At 34.0% G+C, this 21,280-nt stretch overlaps 2 protein-coding genes across 3 annotated transcripts; one reads left to right on the top strand and one right to left on the bottom strand.

Moving 5' to 3' along the window:
- The first annotated feature begins 1,230 nt into the window (after positions 1 to 1,230).
- LOC110792834 (polyadenylate-binding protein 2) lies at positions 1,231 to 9,857 on the top strand. Its single transcript, XM_021997656.2, has 6 exons — positions 1,231 to 1,474; positions 1,663 to 1,765; positions 2,682 to 2,749; positions 8,824 to 9,015; positions 9,106 to 9,239; positions 9,569 to 9,857. Exons 1-6 carry the CDS (start codon positions 1,352 to 1,354, stop codon positions 9,615 to 9,617), a joined length of 669 nt encoding a protein of 222 aa, XP_021853348.1. The 5' UTR covers positions 1,231 to 1,351; the 3' UTR covers positions 9,618 to 9,857.
- A 705-nt stretch (positions 9,858 to 10,562) lies between these two features.
- LOC110792833 (ABC transporter G family member 1) lies at positions 10,563 to 19,505 on the bottom strand. Of its 2 annotated transcripts, none has more exons than XM_021997653.2 (8): positions 18,862 to 19,505; positions 13,357 to 13,436; positions 12,790 to 13,254; positions 12,445 to 12,534; positions 12,218 to 12,346; positions 11,842 to 12,036; positions 11,665 to 11,751; positions 10,563 to 11,358 (listed from the first exon to the last, which is right to left on the bottom strand). In XM_021997653.2, exons 1-8 carry the CDS (start codon positions 19,403 to 19,405, stop codon positions 10,714 to 10,716), a joined length of 2,235 nt encoding a protein of 744 aa, XP_021853345.2. In that variant the 5' UTR covers positions 19,406 to 19,505; the 3' UTR covers positions 10,563 to 10,713. The 2 variants fall into 2 exon arrangements, with proteins under 2 accessions (XP_021853345.2, XP_021853347.1); XM_021997655.2 differs by lacking the exon at positions 18,862 to 19,505 and adding an exon at positions 16,459 to 17,957.
- Positions 19,506 to 21,280: the final 1,775 nt, after the last annotated feature.

The following is a 21,280-nucleotide window of genomic DNA, read 5'->3' on the forward strand; positions in this document are numbered from 1 at the left end:
AAATGGTAGATTTTGAAATAGGATACCTGGATATTTTAGGGATGAAATTGGAGTTTTTAGAAAGGTGGGATTCATGGGACGACAGAGGAGGGAATTGGGTTGCTTGGGTTTTTAGGCGGTGGTTACAGTGGGTTTAGGGAGGCCAGGAGAGAGAAAATGGGTTGGTGGTGGAGGATAGAAAACGAGTTGGAGGTGGAGGAGAGAAAGGGGTTGGCGGTGGAGGTTGAGGATAGTGAAATTCTTGTGGAGGAGATCGAACAACTATTTTTAAAAATTAAAATAAATCTAAAAACAATCTAAGCCAATTAGAAGACAACCGGTGGAATGCTCAACCTTTTTAAAAAAAATAACATGTTACTAAGGTTGTAGGTAAATGAACTGTTTTGAGAAGATAAGCTCCAAAGTTTGGATTATTTAGAAATTAATCAAAAGTGGTTATGTTTTTATAATAACATCCAGAGTTTGATTATTATTTTTTTTACAAATTTTCCTTTATAAATTTAAAATTTATAAACATCCGTGCATGACACGGGTTCCGAACTAGTTAACACATAGCGTTATACAATAAGCCTCTCTTAATACACAATCAACAACTATAACTATGTAGTCAATCACTTGTAAACAAACATATTGCATTTTAGTAATACATCAACAATCATAGTATAATTTACTGTCAACGAGTACTACTATTACAATCAACACCAATACCAAGAATTACAAATGTACCGTCAATAACTAAGATCATACTCCCTCCGTCCAGGAATACTTGACCTGTTTTCCTTATCGGGTCGTCCCTTAATACTTGACCTGTTTCTAAAAATGGAAATATTCTAACAATATTATATTATTTCTCACTCCATCCCTATTAACCCACCTACCCCTACTCCATACAAAAAATAATTAAAAATTCAACCCCTACTCTCCCCCAACCCCACCTCTTAACCCACCTCCCACTAACTACATTAAAATAATACCCCACTATCAACTACTACCTATTAAATTAAATAAGTCAATTCAAGTCTCTTAAACTCTGTGCCGGTCAAACCGGGTCGAGTATTCCGGGACGGAGGGAGTACCAAACTATAGTTTTCATCAAATTATTTACGAAATTGTCATTCGATAGAAAAATTCCAGGAGATTTAACTCGGAATTTCTCTTAAAAAATTCCCCTAAAAAAATGTGGAGTAGGTCATATTTAAAGTGTTTAGACTAGTTAACATGATTAGAGATTGTGATTAGTTCTCTCGGCTGATAAGTTCCGCAATTAGGATTATTGGCATCGACTCCCCTTCCAGACCAGCGACGTACGCTTTCAGGAAGTGAGGTGAGAGAAAATCTAACCCACCAAAACATGGATGAAGAAGAGCACGAGGTCTACGGAGGAGACATCCCCGTCGAAGGAGATTTAGAGGGAGACTTGGATGCTCACAATCCCGACGTCGACATGTCCGCCGCCGACGATGACGCCGTCAAGGTTTTTTTTTCGTCTTCGTTTTTTTATCCTTTCCAATTTTCGTTTTTTCTCTGTGTTTTCTTCAAATTGATTTCTGGAATCTTTATGTTTGTTTGATCTATCTGTTTTGAATCGTTGCGTAGTTTCGGAAACCCTAGAGTTTGAAATTTGATTGAATTAATAGTATGGTATTTTGTGGTGTGGTTTAGGAGCTTGATGAAATGAAGAAGAGGTTGAAGGAGATGGAGGAAGAAGCTGCTGCTCTCCGTGAGATGCAGGCTAAAGTTGAGAAGGAAATGGGTGCAGTTCAAGGTTTGAATTCGTCACTCACTGTTTTTAGGTTTTATCAGTAACTTTTTTTTTTTACCTTTAGCTTTCTTAACAATTGTATTTGTATTGATTAATCAATTTATTTGTTCGGTTTTTTGTTGACGAAATTTAAATTTAGCATGGAGTAGTAGTCTAGTTATATTCAGAAGAATGTTTCCTCCGATTTTTGGTTATGGTCTTGGTATCAGTTTGGCTTGTTTGTGAATGCCATGCTTGCTGTATGGTGAATGCTTTAATATAAAGTGGTAATGTTGCTTGTATATGTTGTATACGTTGAACTGGTTTCTTTGTTTTTTTTTGGCTACAATGTTCTATTCTTGCTCAAATGCAGGATATTGGTTTCTTAACATAAATACATAATACCTAAAAGAATACCACAGCTCAATCTTAAACTGATAAGGTTAAGTGTATTAATTTTCTAACATCCGACTATTGATGTTTTAGCTTGCAAATATTAGGTACCTGCAAAATAATCTATGTGGTCAGCTGAGTTCTAAAGTTATTTCCCAGTCCAATTCTGCTATAAATTTCATTCTCTTATTCGTTTCTATGTGGCAAGACATATGAATCTGCAACGATTAATTAGTTGCTACTTGAATACTTGCTAGTGGTGTCAAAAGTCATTGCTTTTAGCTACCGTAGAAGAAAGAGCAGTTTTGTTTTTGTTTGAGCATGATGTTTCCTTAACAACAAATTGAGTAAATCAGGATATATTTTTTATTGCTAGCTAAAAGCCAAAAATTATATCTGTAGATTTCTCTTTCAACAGATGGATGTAGTTTTTCTATTTTTTAAATTGGTTTTTTTTTGGTAAATAAGTAATACTATTAACCAAAAGCGAAACATATTTTGAATTGCCTTTTTGTTAGTCCTTGTAACAGTGGTATCTTATTTACAGATCCCGCTACTGCTGCTGAATTGGCTAACAAGGAAGAGGTGGATTCACGGTCTGTTTTTGTTGGAAATGTAAGACCAGTATCTCCTTGTGAAGCTTTTATGTGTGCAAACTTCTATGTTATGTCTGATATTGACTTGTGCATGTGTTCTCGTCACTTCTTTCCTTGTCGTAACAACAATAATTACTACAATACCAACGACTATAACAACAACAATATCAATAACAATACTAAAGCTTTATTCCCAAAAGAATACGGTTGGCTGCAGGCCTACACGGACTTAGTTGTCATCCTCATGAGTTGTTCACATGGAACCTTCTCACCTATCAATTTCTGTATGATTCCGATTCTTCAATGCTTTCATGCCCTTTTTACCTTATAATCCACGTCATCTTTGGTTTCCGTCAACTATTCTTCTTTAACTATATCTTCAAATTTTCAACAATCCATTCTCAAACTGTTGCCTCTGGTGTTGATGTTGGACATAGCCGACCCTATGGAGCTGGTTTCCGTCCTCTAGAACTTTATATATTCATTAAATTTTTACTCCAGTTTCAAAACATTAGGCCATGTTTGACTTTGCTATTCAAAATTTGGTAACCTTTTACACTTCCTCTGCTTTTTAGTTGTTCTATTCTGACTTGACACGTTTGCCAAAGATGGTCAAAGTGAAGTGGATGAATAGTGTCAACAGTGAAAATGGGACAACTAAAAAAAAAAACAGGAGTAAGTAATTAATTTTTCTGTTATATGTATTCAACTTTAACGTGAAGTATCGTTGCTAGGGTAATCTTAAAGGCATTGTCACAGGATTTCTTTATGATGTTAACGATTAATTGATGATAGAATATCTACATAATATCGAAGTTAATTAAAGGTCTCTATTCTTTTTACAGAGAATGGTTGACTGATATTGTTGTTTACTAGGGAGTTGTTTGTTTCTGTTCCCTTGTGTTTTCACTTTTCAGTGTCCAGGCTTGTTGGCACTTTCTGTAGTTAGGTATTGAGAGAGTTCTTTGCTCCTTTCTTAATTCTTTTGGATGTATGGTGATTAGTCTTCATCGTAATGATATAAAATTACTTGTTTACCAAAAAATAAAATAAATTGACAACTGTTTACCATAAAAGTTAAATACATCCTGTTATTATGAACTAGATAAAGTCTAAGACTGAAAAATCACTGTGCATTTTATCATGAAATAAGTCTGATCTTTGAAAGCTATGGAGTAATTTTTTTTTTTAACTGAATGAGAATAACTGGACCTCCATATATCTTCAGCGTGAGGATTTTGTGCCGGTTTTGTCAAAGGCTGCCCATGTTTGCTGGATACATCCAGCAAACATGGTAATTTCCTGAACTATATTCTATTTCGCCTGAGGTCTCCAGTTCAATTTTAAGGTAACCTCTCCTGCCAATCTGCCTCACAAAGAAAGATGAAGAGAGGGTTGAACGACTGCATATGCTAGTTACTATGGATGTGTTATGGATTTCTTCTTGTTTGATACTCCTTCGGTTCCTTTTTGTTCTTCCCATTGTGAATCTTTTCCTTGTTTAGCAACTTTTTTCCCCAAAGTACCCTCGTTCTACAATTTAATTTCCCAACAAATCCTACATTCCTACCTTTATTCTCATTGATTTCCCCACCCGCCTTATTTAATTTATTATTCCCACTTTCTTTCTTTATTCATTTCTTTCTCTTTTCTATGTTAATAAAGTAGAATCTTATTTATCTTATACTTTCTCTTACACCCAATCTTTACGAGATTCCAATTTTTTAAATTCCCTCCCCGATTCCAAACGAGAAGAACAAAAGGGAACGGAGGGAGTATGAGGAATGTCTACTTTCTATGTCTTTGTTGGTTGTATCGTTTTAATCAGTGGTATCGTGTTTCTGTAATTTCATTTAAGATGGTAATACTCATGGTGAGTGAATCACTTGTTAAATTCCCTTAGGAAGCCCTTGATTTATGAAAGCAATAGCACATATTTTCTCGCAGGCCTTTAAAATCATTTTCTTTGATTGTTTTATGATTAATTAGGTCCATAAGCTGTGTGGGTCTGGGTTCCGTCAAATTCTAAATCAGTTATATTTAGTCGTGGTCCTCGTGGACTTGTGGTGGTTGTTGCTGTAATGTTGATATGGGAACAATATTGGTTAAGCAATTTCTGAAAAAAAACAAATTAGTTTAAATTGTTAGACTTTTGGCGGGAAAAGTTGTTACCTATTTTGTTTGTTAGTTCCCTTAAAATTAGGAAGTTGGTTAGAGTTTGTTAGCTGATTCATTATGACAGCTTATATAAACAAACTTGTAATTGTATTTGGTCATACATTGAATACAATACAACTTCTAATCTCTCTCTCTATCTCTCTTCTCTCCCTAATTCGTCTTCTTCTTCTGAATGCTTCTTCTTCTCTCTCTATACTTCTTCTTCTTCATTCTGAGATCAAAACTGATCTCCATTGAAGGGTAGCTTGGTGCACCCTTATCAAATGTCCTCACCAAGTCTAAAGTAGATCATCAAGGCTTAAATTTTTTTTAGCTCTTGTTGGGAGGAACTTTCCTTTAGCTATAAAGAAGTGTAGGTATTCTGAAGGGATGATTGATAAGAACAATCCTGTCTATACATACCCTTCTTTAACAGTCCCAACTTTTGATTAGTTGATGATAGTCCCAACTTTAGGACATGTCTTCCCAGATAACCTGATAAGCAGGTGAAAGTGCCATGTGTCATATTCTCATTGGATTCACTTTTTCTTTTCATTTTTTCATTTTTTTTTCAATTTCCTACACTAATTTCCTTCCAAACCTTTCTTGATTTTCCCAGCTTGTTGAGCTCCTTACAAATCATACCCCCTCTCCCTCTGTTATGATTTTCTTTTGGCCAAAATCCAAGACCCCCCCATCTGCATCATATCGTCATCATCATCAGTCATCTCCCATCCAAATCTCACTTGCTAATGACATAAGTCAAACCCAGCGTCTAGATTATGTTTCCTGAAAGTTATAGAAAACTCCATTTTCTGAATGCACAGTAAAGTATCTAAACTAATGAATCTTAACTCATCAAAGTACAAATCAAAATTTCCAAGCACTTATCACAAAGGCTTCAAATGAAGGTATGATCAGTAATTTACATGTCGAGGCATGATCATATCAGCAGTTTCAGTCCTTCTTAGTGATATGATTGAATAGAACAGGATTATTTGTATTAGTTTTAAATATGGCAGCAGAAGTGTTGCAAATCAGAACAAAATGCACTTATCTCAATCAACTACACTGATCTCACATATTTCATGGACAAAAACAATAATTATCAGCAGAAAAATTTAATAGCAGGCCTAACTATATCCATCCTTCTTTGAACATATGAGTTCTATGATTTTATGTACAGTTTCTGTATTGTGAAGTTGTGAATTCTTCCTATTACAACGATTAGCAGCTTATACAGACAAGGCTGCAATGGTGAGGGAGCTTTGCATGTTCCATTTCTGGTGTGTCATTGTTTAGATGAGAAACTATCTCGATGTCAATTTGATGACTCACATTGGGTATTGGTACATGAGTGATGTCGTAATGGAATCAGCATGGCAGCATTTGCTGTTGTCTCATGCTGTGTTGTGTGAATGTGGATCTGTTATTCAAGAGAAAGGTCTCTTGTTCTTGGTTTATGCCCTGTGATGAGTTGAAGTGGTATGAGCTTGCATACTTCCACTGCAGCTGTGCTTTGACGCCCGTGTATCTTCAGTGTGCTGGTTTTCTGGATGCAGCAGCTTTGTTGAGGACCTATCTTTTTTCCAATCATTTCTGCTGTTACTATGTTGGTAGGCAGCAATTGGCCCGTGCTTTGTTTTTTTGAGGGGAAGGGTGTTAATCTTTGATGGTTACAAAATATTCGAAGCTTCATTAAGAAAAGTTCAAAAGAAAAAGACGGGGGGGGGGGGGGGGGGAGGTAAAAAACAAACCTAAAATACGAAAGGATAAATTTAGGACAAAATTGAATATGGTGAAGCATAGTAAAGATGAAAAAGACCTCGATAAGCAAGGTAGGGAGAAAAAGCAGAACATGTGAACATGTAAGCAACACATAAATCAAGTTATTTTATGAAGCCAAAGAAGTATTGAAGAAATTCATGGGAGGGACCTTGGCTCTCTGTAATCCTTCTCCATAAAGCCTATGGATATGGATTCTCTTATCTACAATTCCCAACATCTTTAATTTCATATACGTAGTTTTCAGTGTGCTGGTGCTTGTAAGTATAATGCACCTAGCATCTCTCTCTTTCTTTCCTTATGAATAGGCTCCACCTCCTCCCTCTCTCTTTCTCTCTCTTTCCCCCAAAAGAAAAGAACAAAGTAAACATTAAAGTTATCACTGAACTGATGTTTTACCCAAATGTCTTTAATCTCCTAACGGGCATGCTCAATTGCTGTTTAACTAGCATATTCCAGTTGAGTATTTTTGTTCTGTATTCATTTGCCTTTTGAGGATCATGGATCTTATGTATTCCTTGCAAAACTATCTACTTGGAACCTATTTTTATCTTCACCTTGTTCTATTGGCTATCTCAATGAATATTCCACTTTCTTAAACCATGTCTCTTTTCTGTATGTAGTGTCTATAGTACTGTTTCCCATTATATACAGCATCATATTCTGCTTTGAGTATGTCATGGTTTGACTTAAATGTCTTACTATGATCGCAGGGTTTTCCTTCCTCATCAAGTTCCTTGTGTCTTAATGCTGGACTTGGTACCCAAATTTTGGAGATTGGCTGGCATAGATTAAAAAATAGATCTTTGTTGGGCATTGAAGATCATTTGCATGTTTTATGATTTAAATTGTTGCAAAAGATGAAAAAAGAATGGAAAAAAGAGAACAAAGAAAAAAAAGTGAAAAAAGTTGAAAAATATTGTAGAGTCCCCAGAAAAGAAGGAAAAAGAAATCTTATTATAAAAAGAATAGAAGGGGATTGCAAAAGTAATTTGAATAATCACTTGGTGATCAATCATCTTTTCCATATTTTATTTCCCATTTTTCTCTCCAAGTGGAAGAACTGAAGTTGGGCGTATTGTAAAGTTACATATTTGTGGTGGTGGTCCAATATAAAATCTTCTAGTCCAAGGCTTCCGTGCAAGTCTTCACTGGTTTCAACCGCAGAGGTGCACCACTACAGCTGGAGCTACTTGCAGGGGCAGTGGCGAGTACTGTTGCCCGAATCCAAACAGTTTTTGCAGGTGTGATGATGGATGCTGTAAAACATGTACCTTTGGCCAGGCAATATTTTTTGTTCTTTTTTTGTAGCAAGGGTTGCTAGTTAATGCTAAAAGTGAAAGAAGTTGTCTTTCGAAAGAAAAAGAAAGGGAGGAGATCGTTAAATATTCGTATAGTTTCAATTTGTTTAGTTCATATTATTGGCGTGTTTCAAGTGAAGAATTATTGTATATTGGATATGATGAGGCTCATGCACAAGTCAGTGGCTCGCGTGTTTCAATGTCTTGTGTGTAGTATTACAAAATATGAAGTATCTTGGGGGTAAAAAAGTCTTCAATGTCAGTTGGGGCAATTTGAGTTATGATTGTTGAAGCTTGAATTTCATATGCATGCATGAAAACTATGAATGATATCTCTAATTGTTGGGTTTGTGGATATACTTTTGTAAGGGTGAATCTTAAAGGGTAAATATCAAGTATATCTGATTGCGGTACCTGCAGAGAGAGCACTGGTTAAACTTGTGATTGTAATCATTTATTGTCTTGAAGAATTCAGTTCATACTTGGTGATTAAGCATTAATTCCTGGTGTCACTCTGTTCAACCTCATCTGGAATCTTAATTTTCCTTATTATTACCTTAAGTTCAAACCTTCAGGGTACCCTGAAGATATTTTCCAATTAGCCTGCTAGAAAATTTGCTTGAATTTGTCTATCTTGGCTTCCTTCCCTACCCTTTTTTTTTTTTTATCCCAGGTGGGTGAATATCTCATGCTGAATTAGTAGTAACGTATTACGGAGTACTTAACCTTGCTTGGTGCCAGTTAAACCCACTCCTCTGTTTTATCATTTTTGTGTTTTTCTGTCTGGTTAATTGTATATTTGTCTCTATTTTACTAACTTTTTGCATGGACAATTGGTTACTATTTTTAGGTTGATTATGCATGCACCCCCGAAGAAGTTCAGCAACATTTTCAAGGTTGTGGGACAGTGAATAGAGTGACCATTCTAACTGACAAGTTTGGTCAGCCAAAGGGTTTTGCATATGTGGAATTTGTTGAACAGGACGGTGTTCAACAGGCGCTTCAGTTGAGTGAATCTGAATTGCATGGCCGTCAATTGAAGGTATGTATGTTTATAAAAAGGCGGTTTGGTTTATGTCAAACGTATCATTATTAATTTGTTTATCACTTCTGTTTGGCTAATTATTTGCAGGTGCTGCCCAAGAGAACAAATGTGCCGGGCATGAAACAATTTAGGGGAAGACGTGGTGGTGGAGGTTTTATGCCCTTCCGCTCCCGCAGACCGTTTCCTCCACCTTACTTCTTTAACCCATATGGTGGCTATGGGTATGTTACAAAATTTTCTTGGGTGGTAGATCTCAGTTTTGTCTTCTTGTGTTATGCTTGTAGTCGGATAGGGGTTTCTGCTATAGTTTTTTAAGCTGTAGTTGTTCGAGTTATGTGTCAATCTCTGTAGTTGTTTAAAATGCCCTTTATACCCTCTTCCGCGTCTTACTGTTCTATGGGATATTATTATGGTCATCTGTGTAATCATGGCTTGTTATGAATGGAGTTTCGTGCCTTGAAAAACTAGTGGGAGTGTTCATGTGTTGTTTGTGATGGATTTATACTATGCTGTTGCTGATCGATTCCTTGCCGTGTTATATATTATGCAGGAAGGCTCCTAGATTCAGAAGGCCAACCCGCTACATGCCATATTACTAGAAGGAACTCTACCCGAATGATAGGATTCATTGTGTGCACTATAATAGATGTTGCCACTGTCGTCTTCTGGTTGATAAATGACGTTCAGTTACTGTTGTTTTCATGTAGTTTCAGATGTATGACATATTTTCGAATTTCATACTCGTATTAGACCTTTTTTTTTTTTTTTGACGGGGTATTAGACTTATTTACTTTCTTTCCAGTTATGGTTCTGTCCTGTTAAGGCTGCCTTCCTTTTGATATCCACGATCGTTTGATCAAATCTCATTTTCTTACCACATACCAATTAGGAGCGGCCCCATGCATCAAATGTGCTTTGTTAAGGTGAGTGAGTTAGAGTGGATGAGAAGAGATGACATTGGTGGACCGAATGCATTTTTATGTGCGCAAAATTATGGTCCAATGATCATTTTTAATAATAGAACGGGGCAAATAAATAGAGACGGAGAGAGTAGTAACGACCTTTCAAAATATGTACACTTTTCTTTTTCAGGATAATAATTACTAAAATGAATTTATTTTATCCACCATGATTTTACTAAGGCTCTATTCTATTGGACTTAATTGAACTAATCTGAACTTATTTTATCTGAAAAACACTTATATTGTCTAAAATAAACTTATTTTTGTGTGAAAATGCCCCAAAAAAACTTATTTTTGATGAACTTATATTATATGAATTTATTTTGTCTGAATAAGTCAAAATAAGTCGAACTGAATAGAACCAAAATTTTCTCATTTTATGGTTTCCATCTATTATTTTCTTAAACTATGTGTATAAGGGAGCGGGTTATTTCAAAATGGAGGGAGTAGATTACTTGTTTGATACCTACTTATCCATTATTGATATGAATATCTGTGAAACATCCTAATGTCAAACTTTGCAAGTAAGTTAAACAATCCTACATGAGATTGACTTATAATTAAAATAAAAAATCTATATAATTTGAGCCAAACTTAATAATTTTTCATTTCAAGTTGTAAAGTTTCATTCACAAATATATAAATAAATGAATTACATATTTAACAAATAGTAGTGTCACGTAAAAACAAAACATCAAACCATATGCTACAATTTGACAAGCCAAGATGCAAACTAAGAACTTTGCTGAACTTGAGGAGTTTTGGACTTGAAAGACCTAATCATGGGCTTCATCTTTTCAGAAGCCTTAATAATTCCCAAAAACATGAGCCTATAAACAACAACCATACCAATCAACACTGCAAGATCAACCCATTTAGAGTACCCCATTTCAACTTGCCAGAAACTCCTCAACACCTCTTCCCCTGTAATAGTTGCTGAACCACCTGCTAAATCATTTGGAAACCTCAATCCTTCAAACTCATTCTTGTAAAACCCTTGATTCGCGTACTTATGGAACGCGACATAGTACATTGGATACCTCCAGAACGGTTTAGGGAGATCGTTAGGCAACCGGAAAAACCCACCGTTTAACATCATCACACCTTGAATTCCTGCCCCGGTTATGATGCCCATTAGAAAGTCCGGGACTAAACTTGCAACGATCATCATTAGGCTTTCGACTAGCATCATGCACATGAATAGTACTAGTGTGAAGTATACAAAGTGGCTGAATTCTCTTTGTAGGTGTACAAGATAGTAAGCTATTGCTCCTGGGATTACAGAGATGATCAGCAAGTAAGGGATTGAGGAGAGTGTGTTGCCTATTGTGTAGGCGCCAACGCTGTAGTGTCCGTTGAGTCGTTCTCGTTCAAAGATCTAGCAACAAACACAGATGAAGTTATGGTTTTCATCAGCATTCTAAAATGGTCAAAAATATACTCCCTCTGTCGTTCTATAATGATGTCCCAATTTCTAATTTTCAAAAAATATAATTTTTTTTATATTACGGAGTATTAAAGTACTTATTGAAACGAATCAAACAAGACTCCACATGAATATCTTTTTTTTTGCTTATGTATTGAACATGATATAGAAGATTCTATTCAATTGTGAATAATGCCAAAATTCTGAATTGCAATATCATTATGGAACGAATGGAGTAGTTGGATAAAATGTTGTTACCTTCATGTCCTCGACAAAGGAAGGAAACCCTCCAATTGCCATAAAAGTCAGGAAAGCTGCAACAAACATGAGCATTGATCCTCTAGCCTGCAAAAACCAATGTGTTATACATTTACCTACACATGATTTTGTTCATTTTTTAAATGATAACATGTGAAAATCTTCGGATTTAATTACCTGAATAGAACCATATGAACTGCCAATGTCATAAAATATAGTCCCAACACATAAGCAAAGTGCAATGTAGATTGCAAGTCGAAGCCAATAGTATCCCAAGTCACGGTACATGTTCACAAAAGACCTCTTGGTAAGAACAATCGACTGAGTTATGAAGCTAGCATGTTTCCTTTTCGATTCAGTTGAACTTCCCTCCTGCAACATTTTTGAAAGTTTTAGATATGTTGTACTATATAAGCATCCTAAGTAGGCATTATACTCCGTTCATTTCGACTTATTTTGACTTATTTCAGACAACATAAGTTCAGATAATATACGTACAGACAAAATAAGTCGAATAGAATAGAGCCTTGAAACTATTAATCAATCTTATTACCAATTGGCATATCGTTGATATATGTTGTTGGACATCCTGGTAGGTCTGTGATGATCTGTATGAATTCACTAGCGCGTTTATCACTTCTTCAGTGCTGATCTTTTTCCCATCAAACCCCTGTTCGATATCCTAAAATGAGATCAGAACACAAAGTTATACCAAGTACAACCTAAGGTGTAAGGTCAATCATACACATTACATATTAAAGGTTTTCGAGGAGAACTCACTGCGGCTTCAAAGTCCTTGTTGATAGTTCTTAGGTAGTGATCAGAAGGGTTACGCATACTTGGGCAGGGGAATCCACTCACAGCAAAAAACTGCTTACAAACAAAAACCCAAATGTATTACTACGGTAAGTTCTGTCAAAATCTGACTCGAACTGATCTAGATCAGACCAGACAAGAAAAAGCAAAAAGCACACACAGCGGAAAAAAAACTGCTTAGAAAAAAAACAAATGTATTCCTGTAAGTTCTGTCAAAATCTGACTCGATCTAATCTAGATCAGGCCAGATCCAGAAAAAGCAAAAAACACTCACATAAAACATTGGTTTAAACTGTTACATGGGCTTACCTCAGTAGCAGTTGAAGCAGGACCAAAGTAGATGAGTTTCCCACAAGAGAGGAGACAAAGATTTTGAAAGAGCTCAAAGACTTCACTACTAGGTTGATGAATGGAAGCAATAACAGTCCTCTGATCCTGTTTCGCAAGCTTAATAATACGGCTCATAACATGGTAAGAAGCCGCGCTATCAAGTCCACTAGTAGGCTCGTCTAAGAAAAGAAGCCTTGGTTTTGTCAAGATTTCAATACAAATACTAACTCTTCTCTTTTGACCTCCACTAAGTCCTTTAACACTCCACCCTCCAATTCTTGTGTTGATACAACCTTGTAATCCCATGTCTCTAATTGCATCATTAGCTCGCGCTATTTTCTCTGATTTAGTCATTGAATCAGGTAGTTGAAGCTGAGCTGAGTAGTATACTGCTTCTTTTACTGTTAGTGTTGTCATTAATGTATCATCTTGTGTCACATATGCCTAATGTATACAAAGTTTATGCAAAAATTGTCAGCTTAATTAATTGTTTTACTTAACATTAATTTGAAAGCTAATTAAGTATGGGTAAAGTATATATCTTACTGAAGTCCCGAAAGCAAGAGTTTGTTTACGACCATTGATCAAAATCTCTCCTGTTTGCCTGGTGTTTGAACCTAACCTGCCTGTGCATATACATGAAAAACAGGTTAACAAAAGAGCAAATTAAACACCATTTTAGATTTTAAAGAACACAAATTTTTATTCAAGGCTGGTGTACAATACGTTTGTAAGGCGGAGGGAAAGTTAACTCAAAATGCTTTAAAGTTACCCGATATAATGTAAAAGTTATCTACTGTCTTCTTTTAGTGATACAATTTTTCTGTTTAATAAAAATTATTTCTTCACTATCACTAATATTGTATTAAGGTAATCATGTAACCCTTTAAATGTTTATCCATCAATTTTTTTTTTTCCGTAATACTTCGTCTAAAAGCTAATCAAAACACATTACTCCTAATAAGTTACCAAAAGCTAGGTAAAAGTTAAGCCGATGTACATTAAATTTATTATACACCGAGTGCGTGCAAGACCTTATGTATAAAGAATATTTTAAAAGATTAAGAAACGAAAGAAATATCTACAAAACCGTAACGGGGTAACACAAAAACATACTCCGTAGTTTAAGGTAGTTGTTTACTTGTTTACCAAAAAAAAAGGTAAAAGATAGTTGTTCGAAATATTGGTATAACAAAAGGTAATTGTTTGCAACTTTTTCGAAATTAAACATTATACTTTCTCTGGTGTTTTTTAAATGACACAATTATTTAGGCACATTTGTAAATGCACGATTTCGAACATTAATATTTTCAATTACGAATAAGAAAAAATTATAAAAAGTTGATATTTAAAAAATATTTATTGAGACGAATCTAATAAGACCCCGCACGACTATGTTTTTTCTTAAGTGTAAATCACAAAACCAAATCAAATGAGCTTGTGTGAATAGTATAAAAATTCAATTGTGTTGTATAAATAAGAACGGAGGAAGTATTAGATTTCAAAATATTTTAAAAGTAAGAATTATTTTCACTTAATTTATGCCGATTTGAGATTAAGTTAAGACCCGCTAAAATTGCAATAATTCACTGAATGTTGGATATTGAAATTCAAATATGAAAACGATTTAGAACCAATAAACTACGTGGTACTAAAGTACAAGACTTAACAATTTCGAAATTGAAAAAGAATCATCAGTACTTCTCAATTGAAAAGAATCAAATGTCAAAGGTATTCCATGCAATGGTACTAAATTACTAATACTAGGTACAAAATATATTATATTAGATTATTAGCCAATAACCATCATTGATTAATGTAATTAATGGTTAATTGATTGTGATCAAGCTACGTAGTACTCCGTATTATAACTTAATTTGTTGCTTGATTTATTACGTTAATCCATACAAGGGTTACTTAGCTAACTCAACAAAAGTATTTATTGGATCATTATATTGCTTTGATTAATTCAAATACGTAATACGTAGTGGAATGAAAATTTTTAGAAACAATATTATCCCATCGATATTAATATTAGACGAAACACGCAATGTTGACTTTGAAATTTAACAGGCATGCATCATACATTCATTACGGAATAGTGAACACGTCTCTTTTCATAGCAATCTTTAAGAATGAAAACGAATGAACTATGGATCGACTAACAAAAAGGACATAACAAACTAACAACCCTAGATTTAACAATAATCATAAAGCAAATAATATGTCAATACTCTAGTCGTGCGTACTTCTTATATTAAATACTTTCTCATTATTTATTTTAGGAGTCACATGTTGATCAACACAAGTATTAAAGAAATATGGTTGAATTTGATATAATAATGATGTATGTTGGGTAGTTGACAATAGAGAAATATATATAAACAAAACAAGTACGAAGGAGAATATAAAACTACCACAAATAGATCGAATTAATTATGATTTAGGTAGACACATATATCAATTGGAGAGTGAGTGTTGAAGTTACCAAAAATGAATTTATGACTAATAGTAATAAAAAAATACGAGGGGAATACTAGTCTTATACTCCTCCGTATTTATTTAAAGGATACACTTGCCTTTTCGGCCGTATTTATTTAAGAGATATACGTGCCATTTTTAATAACTTATCAACCCCACCATCTACTTAAATAATACATCTAATTTACCCTATGACCTACCATCCTATTAAACAAATAATTTCATAACCCCACCCCCACCTCCCACCCCCCAAAATGTCATGATCCCCACTTGTTTATTTATTAAAATATCTACCCAACCCCACTTGCTTTATTATTTTATTTCATTCAATTATTCTTCTTAATAACCGTGCCCGACCAAGTGTATCTTTTAAATAAATACTAAGGGAGTATACACAAGACACGAGGCCGTTTTTTCGGATATCAGATATGTGTGGCAACACACATATCAGCTAAAAGACAAAAAATGAAGTATCATTCAAGTTAAAAAAGTACCATTCAAGTTAAAAAAAATACCATTCTGTAAAAAAGAAATACCATTCTGTAAAAAAAAGTATTTTATTGTCTTTTTCCTACTTTTGTCTTTTGCTATGATATGCATTAGCAAGCACATATCAGATTTGCAGAAAGACTTTCTCCACAAGACACACAAGAAATTCAATAAAAAGTGAAATTGTTTAGGAAAGCAAAATGTATAATGAACAAGGGTGCAATGGTGGAGGAAGTATTTTCGGATATCAGATATGTGCTTGCAAATGCGTATCATAACAAAAGACAAAATAAGGTAAAAAGACAAAAAATAAATTAAATGATACTTTTTAAAACAAAAATGGTATTTTTTTTTATAGAATGGTACTTTTTTTTTACATGAATGGTACTTTCTTTTTTGTATTTTAGTTATTTGTCTTTTAGCTGATATGTGTATTCTGATATCCGAAAAAACAACATCTGCAATGGTGACCCAGAAAGTCAGAAACCAAAGTCATTAAGAATAGCGCATGTAATTCATAGGGAGACACCCAAAAATCAAATACCTAAAAAAATTCTTTATAAAATAGGAATAGAACGCACAAAAAAATTATTATGTGCAACTATTAACATGTGTGCACATTGCATAATGCATGGTACGAATATGGACGAGGGTATGTAATTGTGGGATCTATCTTACCAGCCAAAGCATCCAAAAGAGTGGACTTGCCACAACCAGAAGGACCCATTACAGCCAACACCTGTCCTGGCTCTGCATAACCACCCACATTTTCTAAGATTGACCGTCGCCCGCCACCACCACCACCACCACCACCACCACCACCGTCAGCGATTGTCACCCATAAATCTTTCCATGTCAACGATACATGATGACCTTTGCTAATTCTATGCTCTTCAACATCTCTTATGGAATCCATAACTATCTAGCTTAGCTAGCCGAGCACGTACGAAGGACTAAGAAAGAAGGCGTACGTAGGAAATGAAAAGAATTAGGGATCGAGTTTGGTTTGTTTTTTTTTTTTAAAGAGGCAAAAAGAATGCTGAATGTTAGTTGCATTGTTTGGGGTTGGTTTTATGCCTGGGCTTTTTCGTCTGACTAAGATAAAGTTTCTCTTTCGGAGGCGCCATCACTGCGTGCTGCCCATTATCCGACTTTAAACTTTTAAATTAGACCCTAATACAATATCAATTATTCCCAACTTTTGTCCCACTTTATATTTGTGCCAATTTGTTGAATTAATTGGTTCCTGCATTGCCTTTGATTTATTAATGTTACAAGGTTTTTAATTAAAATTTTTAAGAGACCATGCACGATTATTTGTATGTAACATATTTTACGTACATAATAGTGTAGATCTTACCCCGTAACATATTGTTTTTATTTTTCTATTTTTTTATCAGTAATTAAGAAAATTTTACTAATCAAAGGCTAACGAGCTAGCACATATATAAGAGACAGTCAACAAAATAGAACGACTAAACATCCAAAATAGTCCTTAGGAAGCCTAGACTTGACACCATCTATCCTCTCCAACTTAAAGTCTTAATAAAATTGAAGTAATAAGCAAGAACTCGTACACAAACGACCATATTACAATTTAATTTAATTTCTTGGATTAGATCTAATAACATGTGTGGTGATCGAGCTACCGAGTTACTACGTACTTATCATAATTTGGTGGATTTAACCTTTTCTTTACTTACATTGATTGAACTTAATTAAATGAATCAAGGAACAATAATACACTACGGAGTACTTAATTTAGTTAAAGTTTAAACCAATAAACCATGCATCGATCTGTCTGTGTCCTGCTCTATTAGCCTATTAGGGAAGGTATAATTATTAGAGTATATTAGAATAAAATCCTGATTTCGATCTGTTCTTTAATTACATGGCGGCTACATTGCCATTACATTATTAATTTTAGAATCCATTGATACGAAAAGTATGTACAGATCAATTTATATGTATTCAATATGATGTATATATTTCAATCGAAACAGTTTGTTCTAATCCTTTTAAAAAATAATTTTATTTGTAATAATAATAAAATATATATCAATCGCAAATAATATAATATCACAAGGGGGGGCCGGGGTTAGGTGCATCTACTTTTGTGGTCACAAATTAAGCATGCATGTGTTGATTACAAATTTACAATGATCAATGTTGTCTCTATTTAATAATACTGATCATCTAGTACACCAAACATTTATACGGAACCTAATACTTCGTAGCTAGTGGTTTTATCACAAACTCTTATTTGAAATTGGTGTATAATAAAATTGCAAAGTTATATGTAAAATTAACTCAAAATACTTATAAATTATCCTGGTATATGTATAAGATATCTACATTTTAGTGATAATTTTTTTTCTCAGTTCCTTAATAAAATTTTACCTTCATGATAAACGATAATGTCCAAAGAATCATGTAAACTTTTAAAAATTCATTTCACAAAATTTATAATATAAAAAAGTAAGTAAAACATATTAAAATTACCAAAGATTAAGTAAAATTTATCCGACGTACAATATATTGTACATCAAATGTATGCAGACCTTTTAATTAAAAGTAGTAATACTTGCATAAAAGTAAAAAAGTAAACTTGGGCTCTGTATAGTATGGGATAGCACATACACTTGTATTAGTGTCGCAGTTAAGTAATGGTCCGTTTATTTTTGAAACTAATTAAATTATGTCCGAAAATAAAAAGATGTATGCACTAGTGAAAATTTAAAACTTGACATGACATCAATAGTTCCCTTGTATTACTCCCCTATATAAAATTAATTGGTGCATTTTTCTCGATACGGAGTTTACAACTGTATTACTCCGTAAAAAATAGTGGGGTTATTAAAGTATTTAATTAGAAGAATGAAAAAGACATGAAAAGATGATAAAATATTGTTAATAGGTCATTAGGATAAGAAGAAATTATAAAATAAAGGTGGAAATTTCCATAAATAGAAAATGCACAAATTAATAAAATAGCGCTGATTGCGGGAAGTGCACAATTAATTAATTGTATAAGGAGGGAATTAAATGATGAAAACTACATAAGATAGAGATGGGACTTACCAGCTAAAGCATCCAAAAGCGTGGACTTGCCACAGCCAGAAGGACCCATAACAGCCAACACTTGCCCAGGCTGAGCATAACCGGCAACACCTTCTAAGATGGATCTCCGTTCCCTTCCGCCGCCGCCTCCACCACCGTGATTAACCGTCACCCACAAATCTTTCCATGTCAACGACACATGATCATTTCTAAGCTCCGCCGTTGTCCTCGGCGCAACATCATGAACCGACATAGTAGTAGTAGGAAGGTGTAGCGACGAAGTAGTAGAAGCACTGATACTACCAGTTAAGCTAAAAGGAAAGTACCTTCTTAAGCTGCTTGAATCCCTCCTTAAATTCTCATCACCATCATCTCTTCTTGTGTTCTTCTTCTCTTCCGTACCAGTAGCTTTCGTCAAGGGCCTTGTTGGGCTTGGGCTTGGTGTCCATCTTGGTACATTATTATTATTATTATTATTATTATTATTATTATTATTATTATTATTATTATTATTATTATTATTATTATTATTATTATTATCATTATTTGTGTTTATTTCATCCATTTTCAAAGTTTCTCACGAACGAATTGTATTTGTCTTTGAACAAGAAAGAATGGCAAAGAGAAACAAAGAGGGGAAAAGGAGTATTGTTGTATTGGACAACGCAACTTATGATTAATTTTATAGTAGTAGACTAGTAGTAGGTTTACTTCCACTCATTAATTCATATGCTAATTAATTAAATTATTCCTTTGATTATAGAGATAAATTAACTACTATTATATTATCTCGAGTAGGGGTGAGCATAGCAGAATACCCTGTCAAAGATGTCAGGAACCGGACCAAAATCTATTGCAACCAGTCCATGTTACCCTATCATTTTAAAAATTTAAATAAATTATTTCTAATTTATTTTTAAAAAATCTAATTTTATGTTTGGGCTTTGATTGCTTTTTATATTTTGTGCTTAAATTGTAGTTAATATTTATATTTTTCAAAAATGAACTTGAATTGTTTTATATTTTCGGCATATGAATCATTTTTGTATGATTCAGGTTCTTGATTTTGAATACTTCAAAAATTTGGGAACCGAGACATGTTATAACAGATTTCCGATTTTACTACCTGAATAACATATTTTAGTTTGAAATCGCAGGTTCCAATTTATCGAAACCTGAATAACATATTTCGTCTTGAAATCGCAGGTTCCAATTTTATTACCTAAAATCAAAACCTGAATAACATATTTCGTCTTGAATTTCGAAGGTTCTTTACAAATTTCGGTTCCAATTTAAACTACACTAAACTTTTTGCTCACCCTCATCAATCTCGAGTAAGTTAATGTTAAAAAAAAAAAAAAAAAAGAAAGAAAAAAAAGTTACTCATTATTATATTTAACTAATGGTTCATACTCGATAAGTTGATAATCATGGGTGGCCATCCGCGTGGAAAATCGGCATATATGGTCAATACGGTGTACGGACAATCAAATTGTGAGAACATACATTAATTGACCCACGAGTTTAATTTGCTCCAAATTTAGTTAAATGATAAAAAGGTTGTAAAATTGTCTTCGCATGATTTGTCCAATGACATGTCGGGAAGGAGCATTGAGAAAGTAGAGATTTCTAAAATAAAAAATGGAATTATTACTCGAATATAAAATCTTCAATATCTTAATTCAAAATGTGTGAATTATTCTGGAACCGGTCATGGCCGGAGTTTTACATTCCCGTATTTGTGTAAAGATTAAATTTTGCTGCAAAACAAAAGTCAACCTTGGGGGAGGGGGTTGCTAAATAAAAATCCAATTCCAACAAAATATGTATTAAAAATTAAGAGCATACTTCCTCTGTTCTTATTTATATGACACAATAGAGTTTTAGACACTACTAGTATTGTAGCCCGTGCGATGCACGGGTTTGTCAATTTTTGTACATCTTTGTCTTATTATATCATCGTATACAAATAGGTATTTTATAAATTATACCTATAATACAAAGTTAAAATAGGTCATTTTTAAAGTTGGAGTACAAAGTGTTCTTAATATTTAAAATGTTTATGCACTCGAGTTCGTATATTATGCGTATGTTATTGTATAGAAAGAAACCTCTATGCTATCAATTAGACTACTCTATCTATTTTTCTAGAAATCCATATAAATCAAAGTACTTTGTAACAAAAGATACGGAGCACTTTTTGATAAGGATTGACCAATTCAAGGTCAATACTTTCGGTTATTTTCAGTAAATATCTTGTATATATTCTAGGATTATATTCTCCTTTAATCTAGGAATAATTATCTCCTTAACTTATTTAGATTATTCTGTAAAACCCTAATGTATCACTACTATATATGTGTGCATATATTCAATGAGAAAAATCATCCTTGCGCTCACTTTATATGGTATCAGCCGTCTGATCTACCCCCACCTCCCT

This window comes from Spinacia oleracea, chromosome 3, assembly GCF_020520425.1.
Source record: "Spinacia oleracea cultivar Varoflay chromosome 3, BTI_SOV_V1, whole genome shotgun sequence".
NCBI classification, from domain to species: domain Eukaryota; kingdom Viridiplantae; phylum Streptophyta; class Magnoliopsida; order Caryophyllales; family Amaranthaceae; genus Spinacia; species Spinacia oleracea.

Excerpts from the sequence above, each read along its gene's own strand:
- LOC110792834 (XM_021997656.2), top strand. The coding sequence starts at position 1,352 with ATGGATGAAGAAGAGCACGAGGTCTACGGAGGAGACATCCCCGTCGAA. Across the intron at positions 1,475-1,662 it reads CCGACGATGACGCCGTCAAG|GAGCTTGATGAAATGAAGAA; the intron begins GTTTTTTTTTCG and ends GGTGTGGTTTAG. Across the intron at positions 1,766-2,681 it reads GGAAATGGGTGCAGTTCAAG|ATCCCGCTACTGCTGCTGAA; the intron begins GTTTGAATTCGT and ends TCTTATTTACAG.
- LOC110792833 (XM_021997653.2), bottom strand. The coding sequence starts at position 19,405 with ATGGATGAAATAAACACAAATAATGATAATAATAATAATAATAATAAT. Across the intron at positions 13,255-13,356 it reads CTCTTGCTTTCGGGACTTCA|GCATATGTGACACAAGATGA; the intron begins GTAAGATATATA and ends TGTATACATTAG. Across the intron at positions 12,347-12,444 it reads ACAAGGACTTTGAAGCCGCA|GATATCGAACAGGGGTTTGA; the intron begins GTGAGTTCTCCT and ends ATCTCATTTTAG.